The 23340-nt window shown below is 49.4% G+C and overlaps 1 protein-coding gene across 2 annotated transcripts in view; it reads left to right on the plus strand.

The window, feature by feature from the left end:
• LOC131267382 (protein rhomboid) overlaps positions 1–23340 on the plus strand; it is an 83838-nt gene that overhangs the window by 55036 nt on the left and 5462 nt on the right. For both annotated transcript variants that reach the window (XM_058270247.1, XM_058270248.1), the window contains 2 exons: positions 13745–13857; positions 14434–14551. In XM_058270247.1, coding sequence (XP_058126230.1) covers positions 13745–13857; positions 14434–14551 — 231 coding nt within the window. The remainder of the gene's footprint in view (positions 1–13744; positions 13858–14433; positions 14552–23340) is intronic.

Consider the following 23340-nt stretch of genomic DNA (forward strand, 5'->3'; position numbering starts at 1 on the left):
ACGGGGCGGAGGCGCATGTGGTGCTGTGTTTGGAGTTACAAGCGGAGGGGTCCATCTCCCCCGAAGGAAAGTTCTTAAAGGGACCAGATGATCGCTTAATAAAAACCCGCGCTCTAGCCCCCCTTTCGACATACAAACACACCCATGGTATGCAAGTGCATAAAATATTATGCTACGTTGGGATGAAAAGGAATTGTGTGTGGAAAAAGTCGACGACAAAAAATAGACTAAAGCTAATCCGCCTTCCGGTGAACTTGCAGAACAGAAAGTAATAGGCATGATTTTCTCTTATTCTGTCTACAGTTCAGTCGTAGAAGAGTACAAGAAAACGGAGGAAAAAATATTAGTACCGAACGACTGAATTGTTACACTTCGATGGTCACAACAATGGTTTAGTTTTGTGCTGCATTTTTCCTATTCTCGAACCCTTCGCAACCGGAGCTTGGAGGAGCTGCTTCCCGGGTTGGTAAAGTCGTCCAAGTGTGTGCCCTTGCACGTTCACAATCCTCCTTTGGGGAAAATCTTGAACCCCACACGAAGGTCGTTTTTGCGCGCCAGGGTTCTTTAAGGATGGCATAAATTAGTGCTCCCTTCGGAATGTTACCATACGCCGGCTGCAACGGTTGCAACGACTGAAGGAGGACGACCGCTTGGGCTTCCGTTGTGCGTTGTGCCCTTGAATTCGGGAAAGTGCCACAGTTGTCCTCCCGCGAAGAAATTCTACTTTTCGTAAAATGCAAGTCTATCTTGCTTCGTTTTGAGAGCTCTTCCTTTTTTTAACACACACTTTTCCCGCTGTCCGTTCGCTGTGTGCGCAATGGTGTGAGCCTAATTGAATAGATAGTCAAACGAGTGGAAACACTTATGCTCGATGTTGCTGCCTCCCGTATCTTCTCTCCCCTCTCGACCAACCGGTTGTTGAGGTCTAAATCCTGCTACATAATTCATTTGCTTTCCGATGCTTCGGGTGTGAAGGTTTCTAGGATACACCCAAAAACAACACCCCCTGAAAGCGCCTTCGGGGAGCGGGTGTTCACTCACTTCAAAGGGCGTTATCAAAGGCGGCCCCTAACGAGAACAACGAACGCGGGAAGAACAAACCAGCTGATATCTGACCAACCGTGACGGAGAAAACAGGGAGGGGAAGAGTGGTAGGGAAGAAGCGTCCATCCAGCATAAGAGAAAAGATGTGTGTGTGTGTGGTATATATCACTAACGTTCTCATCTCTCCTGGAACCTCTAGACTTCAAGTAGCACCTGTCCTATCCTTGAAATTTGGTAAATTCCAATCATCATCATCTTCTCCTGCACCGGCACACACGCAGAAGAAGGGTATGATCAATGACCCTCCGTGGAGAGGGCTGACAGACCCCGGCACGTGGTGTGATGATAATATTACCAAATTATGTTGAATTTATTGCCACCGTTTTCTCCACCTCCGGTGGTGTCATCATCGAGGGTCGTGGGTTCGGTTTCGTGCTTCCCGTTCGATCTGTTCATTCGCTGATCGATAGAGTAATGTTTTGGTGGTGTGGTGTTCGATGATGCGTGCCGACGGCGTGGAATGGCACCTGCCCTCGTAGGTCGCGTTTTTTTTTGGTTTGTTTCTTGTTGTTTAGGAAGGAAAATATACATTTTATAAAACACTTAAACTTTGATGAAAAAACGGGACTTGCAATGCACAAGTTTTTAGAACGTTTCTCGTCGACATAACCTTTGGTTTGACATAAGAATTAGTTAACCTGTGAGCTGCCCGAGAACGAATGGAAGCAAATGGTTTTCATTAGCAAATGGACAATTTTCGGTAGTTCGGAAAAGCCCTCCTGAGGAGGAATTTGTCATTACAGCGCACAGCTCATCAGTTGGGGGTAATGATGATGGCGAACGACACAAACCTCTTCCATTTCATTCTCTTTTTTCGGATCCTTTCGGGTTCGTTGGTTGTTGTGCTCTAATTTGGCCACGAGCAACTTGAACGTTCTTTGGCTTTTGACAGTTTTTATTCCACCATCCGCCCAGTGGCCCCCTTGAAGAAATGGGACTCGAGAGCACACACACACACTGTTTGATCTAGATAACTGGTGCCGGGTTAAAATGCCGATTTCCTGTTCTACATTCATTCGCGGCGGGCGGTGGGAGAAAAGGAGTGTGCTTTGTGGGGAATGATGATGATGATGGGCCAACACACACACCGATCGCTTAAAGACACCACAACCACCCGCGCGCTCTGGGTGTGTGGAGGTTAACCGGTTGAAAAACGGCAGATTTTTTGGAGTAGTTTTAGGAGAGGGGGGGGAGGGGGGGGAGGGGGTATGAATTGAGAGGGTTTCCACAACAACAACCAAAAAATGGCGGAAAAGCGAAGGAAACAAAAATTTCTTTCCCCACTCATACGCGCGGCGGCGGGACTCATCATCATCATCAAGCAACTGCGCTTCTTCCTGCCCATGGGAGGTGAGGGGTGGAGGGCGTAGGGGTTGCATTTAGGTGCCCATCACCCTTTCACACACTAACCCCCCACCCCTCCCCCGGTTACAGCTCCCGAAGCGGTACTTTCCGCATCGGAAATGACTTTAGCCTAGTGAAACAGATAGGGAAATTCTATCGTGCCCCGAAAATGTTTTGGGGAAAACGGGATGTTTCGGAAGGAAATAAACCTAGAAAATAAAAGGGAATCACAGTTGGAGCACAAAACACCCACCGACATGTGTGTGTGTGCAGACACTCCCCTGCGAAGTGCATAATTTTTTCCACTCATCAAACGCGCGAAGCGAACGAAGCGTCAAGAAGAGTTCCCCAAAAATGCGCTTGGCGATCCTCAGGTCCGAGAGGCCCAAACAGAGTAACCACCTACCACCGGGTGTGTGGGGGTGATTCATCGCGTACAAGAAGATCCTCCGGCATCTTTTACTGGGTTGAATCGTTTAGGCACCGCTGCCCAACCATAAACCAGGCGCGCAGTGCAGCAATAATGTACCTTTTACATCTTTTCGCTCCGGTCTGCTGTGTGTGCCTTATGTCCGGGGGAGTACGCTCGCGCGGGGTGCAAAAGGGGTGTGTCTATTATATCCGTAGCCTACATTTTATGCAAACGAACCGAAGGAAAATTGCTGCAACAAAAAAAGGAGTGCGATTGAGTTGAAGCACGTGCTCGCTCAGACACTCAAGATTGGAAAAATAAAACACTCACTCACAGGTCGCCATTAAAATAAAAGAGGAGGGAGTCTTGCAAACGTCGACCGAGTTCGGGAATCTCCCACCTGATTAACTTCACCACCACCCCGCGCCTCGTCCAGTAGTGACCCTTTCCTTCCGGTGCGGGCCGGTGTTAACCTCGTTTAGCGCGCTCTACATTGTGCCGATTTAATAGTACAACTCCCCAAGCTCAGATGCACACAGCACCGATTGATGGATGCGATTGATTGTTTACAGTTGCTGGTGTGGCGTTCGGGAACATCTCTGAGGGGGTTGCATCGTGTGAAGTGTGTTCCTCCCCGCCCAACGCCACCCGTTCACTCCGGAGCGTAGTGCAATGCGAATGGAATCTTCTTGCATAACTAGCTCCTAATGGTGTGTGTGTGTGTTCTACCGAAAAGGACTAATCACTGGTGATCGGTCTGAGTTTAGATGTCTTGTCGATACAGGTCGTTATTCGCCCGCTTTGTGTTGGAAAACCAACCCACACTTCCTTCATTCTCCAAAAATCGATGATCCTCCGTTCCGTTGTGGAGAATCCAGACTCAACAGAGACCGTCTTGTTAGGAGTGTCATGACGACACACAGGTTCGGTGAAGTGGTGGAATAGGACGCTGCAAGTGGTGTGTGCTTGCCCACTCCCCATCCTCCGAACGGGGGAGGAAGCGGGCCGGTGCATGGGAGAATTATTAAGTGTGAAAATGCCTCCCGATTACTTGCTACAGGGCTCAATTATAGCCCCGATGTTTACATCTCCGTCGATTGCGGTAGTTAATAATAGCCAGTAATGAAAATAAACTATCCCCACCGTGTGTGAGAGAGAAAGTGGAGCCACACGGGTGAATCTGTGGCCGCCTCCTCCGAGAAAAGGGCGGAAAAGGGTATCGGGAATAGAAGAAAATAAAAACACGCACGATCGCGCTCTTCCAAACACGCGCGAGAGGTGGTGCGCCAAGAAGATCGTACATCTCCATTTGTGGTTGAGGAGGAGGCCGCTCACTTCCAGCAGAGATGATCAGCTGGTTGGTAGCAGATGAAACAAAAAAGGGCAGTAAGTATCGATGCGCTGCTACCGCGGTTAGTCTGGGGGTATCTGGTGGGAGATTGGCCTAGCGTACGGAGCAGGTTCTCAATAGTGTGTAAAGCTATCATCAATCAAGGTTCGAGGCGTGGAGGACCGTCCGTCGGTGGAGTGGGCGAAGGACGATGAGGTGCGAGATGATAGGAACCATGTAAATATTTTTGGCCTCTGTGGAATGGATCTTTCATCTGGACATTTGTACGGTTCATTCGCACGCGGGGGAACCAACGGAGAATTTGGAGGGGATAGTCCTCGGATACACTTTGTTCGGTTCCTGGTACATCCAGAAGTTCATTGAATGTCGATCTTAAACGGTTGCGTCTGGGTACTTGACACGTGGAATGTCCAGGAATGGTCCCAACATTGTTTTAATTAAACGAGGTCTCTTTTTCTCGAGCTTCACGCGACCCCTTCATATGTCAACGTTTAGCTTGCCGTCGACGACTTGCCAAGAACAATGCGACAGGTCGTCGTCTCCGGGTGTGTGTGTGTGTGTTAGGCCTAGTTCCATGAGTTTTCGCGATCTCCCTAGGCCCTCCCTAGTCGTATGTCCGGCCCAGTCAGTTGTAGGCCCCACGTGGAACTAAGGTAGCCTGCTTTCCCCCCCTATCTATTGGGTGTGTGTCTTTGTGTATGGCTCTCACAATATTTACAATTATAATCGCGACAAGCCGCAATCTTCCTTCTTTTCGCACGCGGGAGGGTTTATTTTGTGGGTACAACAACAACAACAACAACAAAACCCGGGGACGCGAATGTGGATCTCACATAGATGAAGTCGTTGCCTCTAACTGCAATTGTCTCTGTTTGATCCAGAGGGGCGCAATGTCTGGGAGCAGGAGGCCCAGGCGTGCAGGCTCGATTTAGATTACCTTGTTTTCTTTCTGAACTCTTTTTTTCCACCAAGGGGGGGGAGGTGCGACCGACGACTCCCCCATATAGCCGAGATTCACCGATTCCTCTTCCGATGCCCTTCTTGCTGGTCTTCTGGTCCCTTGTGGACTAGGTCGCATCAGTTGTTTCTTATTTATGTCTGTCGGTATCATCCTCCCTCCCAGATCGTCTAGGAATGCGCAAGATCGCGATCGCCATCCTTTCTCTTACGTTGCAAGTGGCATTCGCATTTTTCATTCACCTTCTTTTACCTCAAACGTACCGACATCGGGAGGAACTTAGCCCGGGTTTTGGGATGTATTTTGCAGGAATTCTTTATGTTTGTTATTATTATTTGGATGTGCGCCATCTCACCTCGAGGAGCGAGCGTCTTTAACCCACACCCTTTAGGAGTTCAGGTTCCTCTTAACCTACACCCCAAGCTACTCTTGTGCAATTGTTTGTGGTGGCTTCTTACCATAGCTGGCAAGCTGTCCTCAACCTTCACCAATGCATTGGACATTGCAATGGCGCAACTTCTGTCTAAATCCCGCGGGTTTCTATCGCTGATCCTTAGACCTCATTTTGGATGATTGGCAGTTTGACTCAATCTCCAAAACTTGAAATACAAAGTGAAACAATTGTGTGTCAACAGTGAAGAGGACATTCGTGGAACAACTTCCAAGAAATTTTCCATGCAATTTTGGTCTCAAACTCAAATTTGTTTAGGTCAACAGTAAACCAAAGTTTACAAATCGGATTACATTCGGCTCGGTTGCATAGAAAACTGCAAACCCCGTATCGTGTCATCGTTCGGGTGTGCTCTGGTTGTTCTTACCGGTCGTTTCGTGGCCCCCAAAAAGGTGATCTTGGAACGGACTGGATGGTGGCTAACCATCCCTGATGGGCGTGTGGGGATCCTCTATTGACTTCGTGTGTGTGTTTTTTTTGCGTACCTCCAAACTTGTCTGGACTACCAAACTTGTTTTATTTTCCATTAAACTCCTCTCCTGGTCTCGCATGTCTCGCCTGCTTTTCGCATGCATGTTTGTGTGTGTGTGTGCAAGGTACGTGCAATTCCTGTACGCGCGTCTGGTGCCGCCGCCTTACTGCTGGTGCGTGTATAACCCGGTGCAGATAACCCAATTTGCAATTAATTTTACGAATTCCATTTTCGGAGGTCCTTCTCGGCGCGCGAGGATCTCCCCGTGCCTTGGCGTCGGCGGCACCGAAAATGGTGTGTGGTTGTATGTTTTTTTTCTCTTCTCTTCTTTCGTTCCTCACTCGTTGAGGAGTGACGGTACAAATCCCCCTTTCCCTTCTCTCCTTTGGGCCTGGTATTCCGGCAGAACAGAACATGCAAATGTGTTCTTGCGGTGCGGCGAACGAGCAAAATGCCCTTCCAGCTTTCCCTTGCGCCAATGGAATGTGCGCGTGAGTGTGTGTGTGTGTGTGTGTGTGTGTGTGTGTGTTTGTATGTTGACGCGCGTGAGAGTCACACGCCTTCTTCCCGAAAGGAACAGAGCCGTGCGGGGAGGGTGTCCCCCAAAGTTGGGAATGCCAAGGGCGCGCCCATTTCCCCGTTTTCTCGTGGGCAACATTTGTCGAATTATTCGCACGATGTTAAGATTAAGGAGGCGAGTGGAGCGGGAAGAGAAGTGTGGCTATAGGTGCGAAATCGCACCCAGCAGAAGAAAACGCAGCCGCAGATCGACACACGGAAAAGATTAACAGGACAATATTTAAATTTAATATTATAAAATTTATGAATGCGCACAAACCACGAGAGGGAGAAGATCTCTTGTCCTTCCTTGCTGTGGGTGGGGAGGAATAGAGGAGGGAGAGAGGGGGTACCTGAAGGGATGCTGGCGCCCCACAGCAATGCGAGACGATGACAACGAGAGCGTCGTGTGTCCGCCGGTGCCCCCATCACCCTAATTCCTCCATTCGGGCTTCCCATGCCTAGGGAGAGGAGACCTCTAAGGGATTGGAAGAATGCAAATGTGAACAATCGCGCGAGGATTCGCGCGAGAAAGGAAACAGCAGCAGCAGCCACCGCAAACAGGACTTGTTGTGGCGCAGGGGATGTGAAGGTCTGAACTCCTCACTGACATGCTGCATGCATATTACGTGTGTGCTGCCCGCGGGGTTGGCGCGCAATGTAAAAGCAAAGGAAGAGTAGGGACCGAGCAGGAGGAGAAGGTACCTAAAGCAAAGCCCACGACACCCGGGGACCATCTCTTCTGCGGCTGTCTTGCGTGTTTTTGAAGGCGCCGCCGCCACCACGATTCGCTTGTTACGAATGTGCAAAGTGAATCGCTTCGGGAAGCAAAGAAAGCAAGGAGCGAGGAGACAATGGACATATGATATAGCCGCGCGGCAACCCGGAGGAGAGACGACATGGTTGAGGTGAGAGAAGGCAACGGAAAATAAAAATCGGCAGCCTCTCAACTGTCAGATGTGTTTCGGGGAGGGGGCAAGCAAGAACTGTTCCTTGGATTTCGCAGGATCTGCTCCTCCTCCGCTTGACCGTGAAGTGTTCCCCGGACCCGATGTATACACCCAACGTCTGGAATCTGTCGAACCCTCTCATCCCACACGTGTGGCGGTCTATCTTGTCTTCGAATTCTTTCGATTCGCGAAATTTTGAGTTATTGCAGTTTGATAGCAGAAGAAGAGATCGCGCGAGTTCGCGAGTCCTCGTCACACGTCGTCGTCGTCGTCGGGTCGGTGTCGATAACCCCTTAATAACATTCAGTAATAAAATAAGACTCGACCTTGCGGACACGGGAGGAGGAGGGCGCCCGACTGCATGTGCTTTGGCTTTGGGATCTCTCCCGGTCCCACACGTGTCTGCAGGCGTCAACACACACCCACAGGGGTCACTTGGTTGGTTGGTGTGTTGTTGTACGGCTGCTCCCTTTGGCACACCACGTGGGGAGCAGGAAGGAGGGGGAGGTATGTGGTGGTGTCCGTCTCGCTAATGACCGTTTTGCATGCTTAGCGCTCGCACTCTGTACGGCGGCTTACCTGGCCGAAATGGAAGCGCCACACCGTGGAAGTGGACGACATTCCTGGCACTCTCTCCCGTGGTTTGTGGAGTCTCCTCATTCGCCAAACGCCAAGGACTCGGCGGCATTCCTCGGGAATGGAACGGAAAAGGTGAATTGCACAACCGCGTCACGTGATTATTTAATTATGGTAGGAGCACCTTGCTGCTTTTTTTTTTTGCTTTCCCTGCACAACCCTTGTATGTGCGCCTTAGTTCGCTCGTGGAAGTAAGATGTCTACCGTCGCTGGAACTTCATACTTACAGCTCGGGAACTCGGTGGTCTCTAATTCCTTGCCCTTTAAGAGCTGGTGGAAGGTTTGCTTCCGGCGACTGAAAAACGACTAACGACCATCAGGTATTTAATCCTCTCTCCTCCCTTCGGAAGCTCCTAGACACGAGACTATAGACTATAGTCCCCCAGGTCTCGATATGTCTTCGTGTCTTCGCTCCCCCATCGCTCCCATATCTATCGATGAGTCAAGGCTCGACAGAGAGGGGGCGTCTACCGTGTTTACCGGGTGGCGTTTAGGGCTTCAGACACCTGCCCAGCTTTTGGTTTTCACTAGAGAAGGGTTCCCGTTTTTTTTTTTGAGATCGATTGTGCAAAATGGTCGACACCCGGGCAGTAGCCGGTTCGGTCGGCGAACAAGTAGCATGTCGCGCCCTTAAATCCTATTAGAGAGTGAAATGAGGTCCCGTTCTGCTTGGCGGCGATGGTGAGAAGTACACCCGTCTAGTATGAGCCGTGTGCTCCTCGTCAGTGCCGTAGCATTACTGGTCGTTACAATTTATCCGCCGACAGGGAAAATCGATGACGACGATGGCTTAGCACTCGCCGCGCGATATCTCTCGTGGTGTTTCCAGTGAGTCGCAAATGAGCAGTGTCTCGTTCGAGGATCGTACGCCCTTTTTTCCTCCTCACCGTGGCAAGAACCTGGCGGGGGGGAACTCTCGTCATCGGGTAGGCATCAGTTAGCGAATGGAAAATTAAAGGGATCGCGGTCCACTCGCGCTTCATCAATCATTATCTCGATTATCGTGACGCATCTCCGAGGAGCGTCCAGGAGTCGGGTCGGGTCCTCTGTTCCGTGATATGTGGTTATTATAGCCTCGATCTTCGTTTCCCCATTTTCTTCGTCCCTGGTTCCCGTTCGCTTCCCCGTGCCCCCCCTTCCCTCATCTCTTTCTCGAGTCGAGAACAGCCGTTTTTCCGCCTGCTTAACGTTTTGGTTCGTGCGGGTTATGTTGGAAGCTATTTGCGCAGGTGAGATCCCTCCAGAAGACTCCGGTGTTCCACCGTTTCCTTTTGGGAGCATCGGTGGGTTTGCGGTCGGCGCACTCCAAATATGCATGTGAGATGCGCGCGCAATGTAATAAAACTTTATACCCTGCGGGCCGCGGGAGGAGAGATGGGTGCTTGAAGACTTCAGGAGGAAGACCACTTCAGACTCGTGCCGCGACTTTGCCCTGGCGAGGAGATGAGACGTCCCCCCACTCCCCTCCCCCTCCACCCTGCGAAGGGTGGCTGTGTACAGCCGTTGACGTTAAACGTTTTGCATTTCGCAAAGCGGCCTGCATCGGCGGCCCTTCGATGGGTGAACTCTCTCCCTCTCTCTTTCTCTGCCCTTATAAACCTCCGTATGTTTGGTTACATTTTTCATTCTCCCTCCCGCAAAGCCGGGGGGAGGTGGTCGCAAGGAAAGTGTGGTACCTCTTGCCTTTGATCTGAGCGTTGGCGCTGCCTCCTTTTTTTTTGTTGCTACCTGGCGTCAACGTTGGCGTCGGCGGAATCTTCCGCATTTCCCTTCCCTTCCCCCCTGGGTCTTCTCGATGTAGGGCAAGAACGTCGACGATTATGATAACGACTCCTGATGATGATGCATTTCCAGCGGTGGTAGAAGGCAGTCGAGTTGCAAACAATATGCGATGGCTGATCACATGATGATCTCCTTGCTGCGAGACAGCATAAGATAAAAAGGAAAACACAAGATAATGCAAAGCGATCTTGATCGTAGCAAAGTGACCGATTTTCTGGACGTCGCGAATGGGAAAAGTCGGGCTCTCCGATGGGTTGGAAAACCGGGAGAAAATGGACGATGCCCGCGAAGAGAAGGTGATTTCGTTCTTAATTAAAATCCATCGAAACGATATTCGTTTTCTTGCCACGGTTGACCGCCACCGGTTTGATTGACTTTATTATTTACCCCATTTTCCGACCCTTTGCGACACACAAAATGGCGTAAAACGGTGACTCCAAGTGATCGAAATTCGGATCGCGGATTTATGGATATCGATTCAGTGCCGAACAGACTTGAGAGCCATTTCGGTTATAAATGAGATCGATGAAGGACAAGATGAGATGATTTCAAGATTTGGAAGAAACGAGAAGGCAGGGAAAAGGTGGTGGCAGCTCGTTATGACATGTCGGTGGTGGTGTCCTCCACCTTGCGACCATCATCCGTCGGTTGCGCTTTTCTCCGGCGAGCTCGTTTCGTTTGAAACGAATTTGTCCCGAGGCGACCACCGGTGGCCTTTCCGTAAGTTATGCAGCAAGGATGAGCTCCTCCGCTCCACATAATTGAGTGACCCCCGAAATGCAGCACCCCCACCACCTTCCTCCCCCAGAGAAAGGGGCATTGATTGTAAGCAGGCCTTGGGCGACAGCCGAAAGGAAAATGTGTGCGTTCACCCAAACGGGGAGGAGGTTCAGGTCAATTTTCAACGGCTTGTAAGATGAATGTAAATTTTAAGTGAAAATAAATACTCCTCATTTTCTGCTCGCTTTTCCATCCATTTCTCGCTTTTTGCGGCCCATATATTTTAAGCTACATTCCTCCCCAAGATGACGCCGCCTTGTCATTATTGGGTTTGCCCCGCTTGTCGCACAGTGCGACGGTGGAAAAAATGGGAAAAACCTTTTAATTTTCACGGTAATGAAATTCGGTTTTATTCCTATCCTCCCTCCCATACAATTGTTACTAATCTTACCAATGTGCAACAAGTTGAAACTCTCACAAAAAAAACGAATGCGAGTCAATTCAAAACGTACCTTTTCTGCTGGTTTATTTTCGCCTCCCTCCTTAACTTCGGTTTTAACGAATTTTAAATGAACCGTTGAAAAATGTCCCACTGGCGTTGATGATCTCTCCCGATTTGGGCACACGCCTCCTCCCCCACCTTCTCCTCCTCCTCCTGGAGACCCACCCTCTGTCTTTCTAATGTTTCTTTTTTCATTCCAAATCAAATCACCACAAGACCACCTTGTGCGTGTGTGTTTGTTTTTCTATTCTCTTGCCCGGTTATTATTCGCTTGATATATTTGTAATAATAATTTGACACCCACAACTACTTGGTTCTTTTGTTGGGGGGTAGCTTTTTGCGCGTACTCGCGCGCCTTCGCTGATCTTTGCGATCCTACGGTTTGACCTTTTTTTTGTGTTTAGCTTGTTTTGTACCCAAAACCCCCGTCAAAACTAGCTCTCGAAGGTAGTTTACCAAAGGAGCGAGAATAGCCAACTGTTCGGGAAAAGGTGTTGGAGCTGACGCCATTTGGAGTGTTTCTTGAACTCGCAAGGCGTGTGATATTGTGGGGGGTAAAGGCGGCATAGTCCAACCACGAGCAGTACCACGATATTTGGAAATTGTGTGTGTGTGTGTGTGTGTTTTGTGCTGAGTTATTTTTCCTCCCATTTTTGTTCTGCTGTACGGTGTGTCATTTAGTCACTTACGTCGTACTCTCGTTTGGTAGATTCCTTTTTGTTTTTTGGGGGTCGGGATTTTTTAAACCCTCCCGCAGCGAGAGAGTAGAAGAACGGCGACAACCCGTGGAACTCGTTTGGTGATTGACATTTGAATGATGATGTCACACGGGGCGGCCCCCGCTCCAGTGTTGTTGTGGTTTGGCGTCTCGTCCCCCACCCCCGCCTGATGATTGTTGTCTAGCGGAGGGAAGGCGTCAGGAGGGTGTGCGAGAAGTACAATCCGCGTCCGGTGGTGCAAAAACAAGAATGTGAATAAATGGAGCCAATATTTTCGGGCCGAACAACAATTTTGGGCGCTACTGCGATCGTTGTTGCGATCCTGACATTCGCGAATCTAGTGTGAAAGCAAGCGGTGACGGAAGGGTGTGAAGGGGTGGGGGGGGAGGGAGGGGGGGTTGGCGTTTGCGCGAGCGCGTAGGGGTCGAACAACATTTCCCCTTGGGGGTGAATACCCTCGGCGCTCCCGAATGGGATTATCCTCCCTCCTCCTCCCGCCCCACCCCTTTGCCTTCTCCTCCACCCAAACCGACGATAGTGGTGTCAAACGCGAGCACGAGCCCTAGGAAACGGTTATGAAAATGAGACACTTTGCGCGACCCAAGATATATCGCCGTTTTTTTTTAAGCAAGTGAATTGGGAGCAAAGCTGTTGTCGGATACAGATGCACCGAAGGTGTGTTGGTGTTGTGCGTTCCTTGGTCAGCAAGCAAACACACTATTGCACCATCTAAGGGGGGGTGAAGAGGTAGAAAAACAGGGCCGGAAGCTTTCCGGAAGCTCCACCGAGTGCAACCGTGGAATGCGCAGCACAGCCTTGTCTTTTATTATAGTTGTTTTCATTTCGAAACTAATGAACCAATTGTTGTATCCACCGCGCAGACACGACGTAACAAGTGAACCCCCGTGGGAATCATCTCACAAGTGTTTTTGGAAGTGTTTCAAACCCCGAATAGAAAAGAAAAAACAGAAGGAAACAACCTCTCTTAACCGGGCCGGTTAACGAGTGAGACGATTCTTTTGGTTTCGTAAGTTTTATAATTTATTCTCGATCAACTCTCGACAATCGAGCTCATTACGAATTTTGTTTGTGCCTCCGCGTGGGGGATTTATATATATTTACTATTTTATAGCATAAATAAAATGTTATGCTTCCCACAGCGGCAAACTGGTGGGGGGGGGGGGGGGGGGGGGGGGCACACAATGGGGAAAATGCAACCCCCGTCTGTTGTTGTGCCATATATATTTTCTCCTTCCTTTCTACTGGAGTGCATTTTTCCGCCCTGCACTGCACTTATTTTCGTTTTCCCCCTGTCGGGGGATTACTTTGCACAATCATCCCCCGTTCCGTGCGACAATGCACCACACCCCAACCAGCACCGCTCGGTGCAACAATGGTTAATATTTTAATTGCTTTAATTAATACTTTCTCCCTAATTGTGTGCCATCTCCCGCTCAATCACGCCGCAGGAGAAGGACACGGGCGGAGGGTGCCATTCTTTCCATTTTGTTTGCAGCATATTTGCGTTCGGTTGGGGCGAGAAATCACAACCATCCGATTGGCGGCGAAATGCGCTAAATGCTGTTCCTTCGCTGAGCTCTGTCGTTGCTTGATTCCATCGGTTCCTTTTTACGCCTCCCCCGTTCGACATGCCATTCCTCCTCCCTGGGTGGGGGTTTGTTTTGTTGATGGGGTGGAAAATTTAAATACCTACACACATACTCCGCTCTTGCATATGTCGCTTTTGCTCATTTTAGTTTTGTTTCTGTTTTTTTCTACTTCCAGATGAGCGGCAAGCGTTCGCGTAGCTTCAAGTGTGCGGTACATCATCGCGATCGTGAGGTTTGTTCCGAGAACGATTTTCATCTGATATTTGAAGATCCACCACTGTTCCGCAGGTAAGCGAAAGCGGTCCGTGGAGGCCACCCTTGCGTTTGAGCGCGTGCACGCGTGTGTGTGTGAGTGGGATTTGCCTCTTATTCACTGCAGATTTATTTATTTATTTATTTTTCCGATAGAAAACAGCAACTCCCTTGATCGTGTTCCTTTCCGCGACCTATGCTAATTCGAACAATTCCCCACACTGATTCAGACTCCCCTCTCCCTTCTCCCAAGCATCCTTTCTCCTTGCCATACTCCGTGTCTTTATTGGAGATCTCCTTTAAAAAAACTTCTTAATTCCATCTCACCCCTTGTGAAGCTCAGCCCTCCCTCAGAACGTACACCACAGCGATGTATTTAGTTGTTGTTTTCGATTTTGTATCTGGTCTCGAGGCGGAAGGCACCCTTTCACCTTAGATCGTCATCACTTCCACCTCCCCTTTTTGCCCTCTTCCCCATTATAGTGAGCGAAATTGTCTATTCTTCTACACACGCATCCTTCCTAAAGTCGAGGCTCACAGACTCAAATCTATATATGTGTGCTTGTTTTTATTGACCCTTTTACTTCTTTTCCTTCTCTGTTCTCATTCCAGGATGGTGCACGTAATTGCAATGGAAGTGCTCCCCGAAGAGCGGGATCGAAAATATTATGCAGACAATTATTCATGCTGTCCGCCTCCGTTATTTGTGATATTAGTTACATTTGTCGAGGTATGTATCATTTTCTTAGCACGCTTCTTTTTTTTTTATTCTTTCCCTCAAATACGCGTTTCGCGTGCGGCGTGTGTGTCTCGATCGGCGTTCTCTGGTGTGGGGATGATCGTCGAAGTTTGTCAGTTTTTAAACACCACCCTTTCGTAGACCTAGAACGGCTTTCCCTTGAAGGGGACACGGGGCGGTGAAATTACGTCGCAACCGGGGGAACGATTGTGCTAAACGAGTTTGTCTGCCTGTGCCCACCCCGCATGTTGGTTTTATATAGATGGAGTGTTGTGTCCCCGAAACGCTCGCAACAACCGATGGGTAGATCACGACGCTGGAGTTACAGTGCGTACGCGTGCATCGTATGGTCTATTGTTCCCGTTCTTCTAGGGCCATTCTCCCATGGTGTAGAACCCGAGCAAGATCGGTTGTCGTTGTTTCCTGGTTCGTTTCTTGGCCTCCCGAAGCCTCCTCGACGTGTGGTCTATTTGGTTCCGAAAGGTGAAGCAGAGGGGTGGCAAAACGGGGGTGCGTGGTTTTGAAGAACTGATAATCGAACTGTCTCCTGGTATGCGAAGCGTGGAAAACCCACCACCTCGAGGTAGGGTTCCATGTAACGCGCGCTGCTGAATGTCGCCCCGTTCGTCGCTTGTTGCCGGCGTTGGAGTCTTTCGTTCGAGTGCCACACGCCGCGCGCGTTTTCTTCTTCTGTGTGTGGGCAGACGCGAGTCTCTCGGTGGTTGTGGAAGTCCGTGAGGACAGGAAATGCAACTTCGCCGATTCAATGTCAACTGGTGACGACAGGGTTGGAATGGACTTTCCGTCGCCTTCTCCGTCGGCGGCCGAAAGATTACTCAGCTCGTATTAATAAGTAAGTTGCCAGGGAAAGAGTTATTCCACCTATGAGTAATTACACCCCACGGACAAGAGGTCAATTTAACTGATCGTAACTAAAATGTTGCTAAAGTTTACGGGATAGTAGCTTCCCATCTAATGGAGCCAACGATATGATCGGGGCAATGAAATGTGGCCCTTCTTTAAACGCCCGAACGAACAAACAAACGCAAAATACGTTTGCCACACACCTCACCGCACCTCCTCCGACGATCGCCGGGTTGACAGATTACCTTCCTGCGACATCCGGACGCTGGGAACTTCTTTCCGACTTCTCGCTTCAACCAAGCAAGCAAAAGGGAGGTGACAGCAGTCCTGTTTGCTTTTCTCACGTCTTTCACGCCCTGCCGAGGCTGCACCGAGTGCAACATAGTAGTGGTAGTAATAGTAATGGTTGCTCTCAAAACACGAGGGGGAAACGGGGTGCGAGGGGCAAAAGCAAATGATGCGATGGGTTTAAAAAATACCTTCCGCGGAAATTTTAACATCACAATCGACAATCGCTTCCATTCATGTGCTCTCTCTGGAACAGGACGCGATTACAGAGGGAAAACGTATCTTCTTCCTTTTCGGAAGATATAGGGTTGGTTGTCCCTTCAAACCACAAACCCCACACCCCCCTCTTCATGCACATGTTGTTTCTTGTGTCAAGTCAACGGTCAAAATCATTATCCTCTTTTAGCCACCTGTGGGAAACTACGAAAAGTATATAAACAAGTCGCGGTCGGCTTTTGTTCGTCTTTGCGTTAAGATGATTAATTGATCGAAACCAAATGGTGTCTAATTTTATTTAGTGCGAAGTGGAAGATTTTGATAATCTAATCTACCTAAAAGTCGCCTGTTTGAATTCGGAATAAAGAGATGAAAAAATCCCTAAAGGAAACTCCCAGATTCCTGATTCCGTGGCCTCTTCTTAACATGCAAACGTCGTATAGACTTTGCACAGTTCCCTCCCCACACCGCCCTGCGGAAATGCAATAGACCGTCTCCCGAAACCTTCGCTTCTCCACTCCTTTCGTTTTACTACGACCCGTCTCGTCCGTCTGTCCGGTGGAATGTCGACCCGTTCGGTCGACTATGATGGCGTTTAAAAATTTGTTTATTTTAATTTATGCTCTCGCGAGGGTAGGGGGAGGTCACCTCACGAAGAGGGGAACCGCCGGCTCGATTTCATATTGCGCTCATCGCGATGCATCAATCGTCATTCAGCGTTCGTTCTTCAATCTGTGCTTCCCTTATTCTTTCCTTAGGATAGGGAGGCAGAGAGATAGAGAGAGAGAGAGAGATTCAGCGCATTCGGTTACGCGGAAGCGGATGTTGTCACTCGTTCCCCCCACCCCCGTCCACCCCATCGTTCGCCTTCCTTCGCGAGTCCCATTCATCATCTTCCTCGTCGCGTAGGAGCGAACGATTGCGCGTGGAATTGGTTTGCGTCCGTGTTGCTTCTTCGTTTGCAGCATTGATGATCGACACACGGGCATCGTTATTTCGTGTGTTGGTGTGTGGCTGGCTGCACTTCCTGTGCACGTTCCGACAAATTCCACCTCTCTTTCCTTTTTTGTTCTGTCTGCTCGACTCTTTTCCCGGTGGCTCCGGAACAATAATGCACACACCACACGCGGGAGAGAGGAGTGTAAGGGATGATGTGGAGCCCCGCTGGTGGCTGGTGGTACTTGCTGACTCATCGGAATACCACCGGCACAACGGGGGAGATACACACCTTCAACGAAGACGAACAACAACCAAATAGAAGACAGAAGGCAGCAGCTGATCGTCGTCGTCGATGGCGCGCGCTCGCCCTCCCGAAACGTTATGATCCCAGCATAAATACACACCTGCCTCGCACATACATGCACATGCACAACTGGCAAGGAATTTTTAATACCGCACCACCGTGCGTGCTGTGTTGGATTTTTGTCCGATGAAAAAGGGGCCACACTTCCTTTCCGGTTTCGGCCGAAAGCATATATGCTTTGATTGATTCATCAGCCCATTGGCACACACACACACACACCTGATCCAGTACCCCCTTATCCTTCCCACCGTGGAGGCCCTTCATTCGCACTTTATTGAAAGGAAAAAAAGGCACGACGACGTATTAAAAGACAGCTGCTGCGGATGCAAGGTACAGCCTTTCGTTGCCAAAAAACACTCACCTCACCACACGTTTCGGTTCGAAGTCTCCGGAAAGGGAACTCCGTTAATCCCTTCCCTCTCAGTGTCTTTAAGCGATCTGCTTTTTTTGTTTTTTTTTTTTTGTTGAAAACCAAAGACCGTAAAGAGCGTGGCACAAGAAAGGATATAAACACATAAGGCCGGATAAGTGAAGAATCGTGATTTACCAATCATAAAACCCCAAGGATCGGAAAGGGGGAGGGTGAGGCGGTGTGGGGTCTCGTCGTGGTCCGATCGGTATGGATCTTCCCTTCGTGTGGAGTTTCTCGCGACCAAACGAAGCGGACGTGTGCTGTGCAGATGCACTTGCGTTCAAATTATGATGCGCACGCGACCGCAACAAGAGCGTCTTTGGTTGCGGTTCATCGATTCTCAAGCCCGTTTAACCTCCCTGCATGGTACGGATTGTTTCCTGCCTTTTCCATGAGCAAATATTGCCCCACGGATTAACTGGTTCGGCGCTGGTGCGCACATTTCGATCACGTTCGGGAAGGCGCCGGCACGTTCGATCGTTGAAGATGTGTTTCTTTTCTTTGCTGGTTCCCCGCTGCAGGCTGTGTTGTTGCTTTTTCACAGCATCATCATGCTCAAGCTGGAGCCGCTTCGGGGGGTTGCAAATTGCGTTAATTCTGCACGATTCTGCGGCTAATGGACGCGCCACGTGCCATCGAAACGGAGGAGGTAGCACGCTCCGTCGTGGTTTACGACGGGGCCGAAGGTTAACCAAATTAAACCCTCAATTTTCAGGGCACAAGAGCCGTGAATTATCGGTGAAATAAACAGGTGCAGCGGTCGGGAAAAATCACTTTGTGGATTCCCAAAAATGAGCACACGAGCGAAGGATAATTTGGCAAGCGGAAAATATATCAATTTCCCGAACGAATAAAAGACACTACTTCTCGGTCATGAATAAATGAACTCGCTAAGTAGGTTTCCGCACACACGTGTGTGTCCATGTGTCCTCTCGTCCTGTTTACCGGAAAAGGGAATTGTGTGCCCTTATTACCGTGGCAACCCCCTCGACCCCCGGGGGACAAACACGTGTGCCACTGAAATAGGAAAGGGAAACATCTGTTGCTTCTGTTGTTGCCCATTCAGGTTTCATTCCGGAATGCTTTGCGCGACGTCTTTCCTAGAGGAGGGGGTTTTGGACGACGGTGGTCAGCGGAGGGACAAAACCTTCCGAGGACGACAAATAGCTACGGTCCCGAGCAGAAGCAATTCGTGGACAATTATTTGACATTACACAGAATGCACGTGTTTTCTGTCTGACTGACTGCCTGTGTGTGTGTATGTGTTGATTGACGGTGAACTCAAAGGACAAACGTGTGGAAAAGCAACTGCAAATTCACTGCAAGCAAACTTTCCCCTCTTCGGCCCGTAGGAAGACAAAATTGATCATTTTTATTTTTAATACGATCTCATCTATAATTAGTGTGGACCTTCTCTCCCTCCGATCGCAAAGGGACGACGGTGTACCATATGTCACTTTATGTGATCTTCTGTTGCTTCTGCTTTCCTTCACCGGCGGCTCAAATTTCCCCTCGCTTCGGAAGTTTGCTCGCTTGTTGTTTCGCCATTGCGGTCTATTTCCGTTCCACTTCCTTGTCGAACCGTTTGGTGAACCTTTTTTTTTCGTCGGAAGGTTCGTTTCACGTTCTCGCCGTTCGTTTCATTTCCTGTCCCTCTCGGGGTGGAAAGGCGACAAACTCTCTCTGCGAAGTTGTGTGCATTTTTCTTTTCTTTTTTTTTGTTTTGTTTCGGCGATGATCCTTTTTCATTCGCGAGCGGTTCGTCGTTATGTCCTTTTCCCGTTTCGGTCGCCCTGCAAACAATCCGGAACATGTTCGAACAGGCTTGTACGTGGCCAAACCCGTGGTGGTTCGAGAGAGGAAAGGAGTTTCTTTTGCTTCATAATCGGGTGAACCATGTTACACTTGTGAAGTTTAAAAAATGTCAACCAAAAAGTACCGAAAAGAAATGGAAAGGCGATGCAACTCTTCCCTTTGATCCCTTTTTTTATGTCAATGGGATTTAAACCAAAAAAAAACACCTTTCCCGAGAGAGAGTACGGGGAAGGGAGGGGAAGAGATTATCAAATAAAATCCACACCGGAAAAAAGACATTGGCGATGCAAGTGTGCAGGTAAATAAATTTTATAATCAACAACCCCGGTGGTTACACACTCTGCTGGCCGCTTTTCTCGGAAGCGTGGAAAGCGGACGCGCCGGTTCACCTTCGTTTCCGTTCCGACGATCGGGAAAGCACCATAAAAACACACCATCCAGGAGGAGGAGGATGGTCACAGGATACACCACCATCGTGTTGCTTGTTGTGTTATACGCCTAGGCCGGATGCCGGATGGCCGGATCCTAGGATTCGGAAGCGACGGAAATCGGTCGCTTATGTGTGTATAAAAAAGAAAAAATTATGGTTGCGGCACACAACGGCGGTGCTACGGAAATTCATTGAAAATGCGATCACGAACAGCGAAGGAATGCCACCTACGGAGACAAGGGTTGTTCTCTCTCCTTTCTCCGGTTCTTTAGCTCTCCTTTTTTTATTGCACGGTCGCATCTGATGCGTTCCGAGTGGAAACAAGTGCATTAAATAGGTAGGAACGAATTATTACGTGATAATAAAGTAAGTTTCCAAAAATTCCTTCATCAAATAACTAAATCAAAAGGTTCTTTTCCTCCACAAAAAAAAATACACCACTGTCAGTTCAATTCAAACCCGCCAGAATTTTCTCACCTGATGAAAATATTAAACAAAAATAAACAGAAACGCAAAGCCGAAACAGAGACGTCTAATGGGTTGCGTTCCACCCGGAAAGGTTTGTCTGGGAAAGAACACTGGCACCCCGGAACACAATGTGTTTAGAAAATTTTCTCACTTTTTCTTCCCCCCGAAGAACGCAGGAAGGGGGTCGAGTTTTTAGGTTGAAATATTGAAGATATCGGTAGCACAAGAAAAAGGAATAATGCAGCACAAGAACTCGGTTAGGAGAGGAGGGGAGGGTGTACTGGGTGGACCCCAAACGTTCGACGGTTCCACGCGACCGCCCCCAAACGTGTTTGGTGATAGTGGGTGCTGTGCCCGAGCACGTTATGAATTGTTATTAATGATTTTTTACAGCTCATGAGCAGATCTCTCATGAACACCCAAACCCCTAAGGGCACCGGGGAAGAAGGGCGAGAGACAACAATAGATAGTAATGTTGGGTGGTGGTGGTTTTAGTTTCAAGCTCGATTTGGGCAGGTTGGAAAAACGTGTGAGCAAGGGAGGGGGTAATTAAAAGGCAACCGAATAGTGAGAAGCTTTCTATTTCTAACCCTCCTTGTGTGTTCAATTTTTGAAAGAAAAATCCCATCCCATGTGAGGATCTCGCGAGGGAAGGAAGGGATGGTTGAGCGGTTTATCATCGTTTCAGCGCGATCGCGCGAGGCTCCCGCCCTCGACGAAGAATCACGCTGCGATATGGGGAAGGCATGGAATATTAATTATTTTTAATTACTTATTATATGATCCGGAATTTAGTGAGAGCTCGCGCGCGCGCTCACCGACGTACGCCTGTTTTCTACGTCGCTTCTGCTGCAGCAGACGGAATTTAATGATGCCAATTCCCCGGGCGTCTTGCTGGGCGCACCATCAGACGTTATTAGTGTGTTCGATCTTACGGAACATCGACGATCGGCCAGACGGGCAGTAAACTTGGAGCGTGGAGTTCTATACTTCCGTGGAAATATACCGAGCCGATATAGAGCTAAGGATGGCAGACATCTTTCTTCTTCGTTCTTGGAAGGACAGATAGGCACACTTCCAAGAGGTGTAGACTGTAGACATCCGGAAACGCTTTGGCAATCATGGACTCCAAAGTATCTTATCGAGAATCTGTTCAGTCAGCTAGAATTCGCCCAAAGTCCCAGCGTATGGAGTTCTTCTGGGATATTTTGGAAGCGGCTCAACGTCTGCAAAGTTCATGACTTCAACACTTGTACTTTCTCTTAAGTCCACCTAGCTCAAGCTCCATCTCGGATTAGTAACCTGTGCTGATTTGAAGTGGGGACTTCTGACATCCAGCGGACACCTTGCGTTCCCACACACTCACAACACCACAAATCAGCTCCTCGGAGTTGATCTATAGGTCCCGCTTCTTCCGATGTCTTTACGGCTGGCAATTCTTGGCAAATTTGGCCACCGGGGAAACCACCTTGCCTAACATTGTGAGAGACATTTCACCCACCTCGCTCCCTGGTGTTTCGTGCGGGTGCTGCTACCTTGGGAGTTGGTTCCGCTTATGGACCCTTACCCTCGGCGGGACCCACAAGACGACGACGCTAGGTGGACCGTGACAAATGGATCAGCACAACCACCACCCACCCACCCACAGCTGTTCCTTCAATTGTGTTCTCTATCACTTGACGCGGGGAGGAAGAGTAAACCGTTACCGTCGGAGGTTCTGGTGAACCCGCGTGGTGTGAGTGCCTGCTTGGCTTTTGGAAGGTGGATAGCGCTGGATGGATGGATGGATGGATGGATGGATTAAAAACAATTATTTTACCACGGTGTTCCGGAGCGAAACCGGGAGGTAGAAGAACAACGACAAAGCGAGAGAGAGAGGCACAATAGACTCCAGAGTACATCACCTCTCTTATGAGCTGCGCACCACAGATTACGCGTACATTCGCGATCGCGAGGCGCGCGCGCGCGCGCGAGCCAGGCAATTAGTTCCGTTCGGATTGAAATCATCATCAACCGTTGCATCGACGGAACACACCCTCCCCCTTCCACCCTCCTAAACACGGGGGTGGGAAGTGGTTGCTGGCCACAGAAACAACACAACACACAGTAGGTGTTGGGAGAGATTGAATTCATCCACCCACGTTCCCTTTTTCTTCGCTGCCTTGTTTGTCCACCTTTTTTTTCGGGAAGAGCGCCTCTGGTGGGAACGGAACGTGAAGAACAACAACTCTTCTGTTTTCTTCTCCCCCCCCCTCCCCGCCCGACCGAACGGAAAGAAAAGCGGGCGCGCCGGTCGACGTAAGTACATTTTCGGACATTTGGTGTGTGGTACCGTACGGTGTTCGACCCGCGCAGGCATCATCAATCCCGTGTAGGTACTGTTGCTCGAATTTAATAATTCACCACACTTCTGCACACCCCCTCCCCCACCCAAGTTCTTAGCCCAATTTTCTTTCCCCCTCCCCGCGAGATACGCCCGGAGCATCACAACACTTTCCGTGTGGCGGGCAAATAATTGATTGCAATTATTGTTTGTAATATATACGTATTATCGATGATTGCGATTGTTTTGATTTCGGAAATATATCAAGCAAGCAGTATAAGAAGGCGGCACCCAGAAGGAACCGAAAAGGAACTCATTACTACCCCCTTTTCACTGCCTTCTAAACCCTGGCTACTATACTAGTGTTACGTGCAGAGTGCCTCCCCCCTCTCCCCTTTTTTCCTCTATTGCTTCCCCCCCTCCTGTTCCACGGTTTACTCTATTTATCCATTACACATGGCGCCACATACGAACGGAACATCCAACACCACCGCCGCGCACACACCTTCGCTGGAAAAGAAACGGTTCAGAAATCGGGATCAGACACTTCTGGAGTAATTAGACCAAAACCACCGATTCTCTTTCCATTACCCGGGATAGTTCCCCCCCCCCCCCCCCCACCCCCCTCCGCATCATCCTCTTTGTGGGGGTTGATTTTTAG

The sequence above is a fragment of the Anopheles coustani genome, chromosome 2 (assembly GCF_943734705.1).
Source record: "Anopheles coustani chromosome 2, idAnoCousDA_361_x.2, whole genome shotgun sequence".
Lineage (NCBI taxonomy): Eukaryota > Metazoa > Arthropoda > Insecta > Diptera > Culicidae > Anopheles > Anopheles coustani.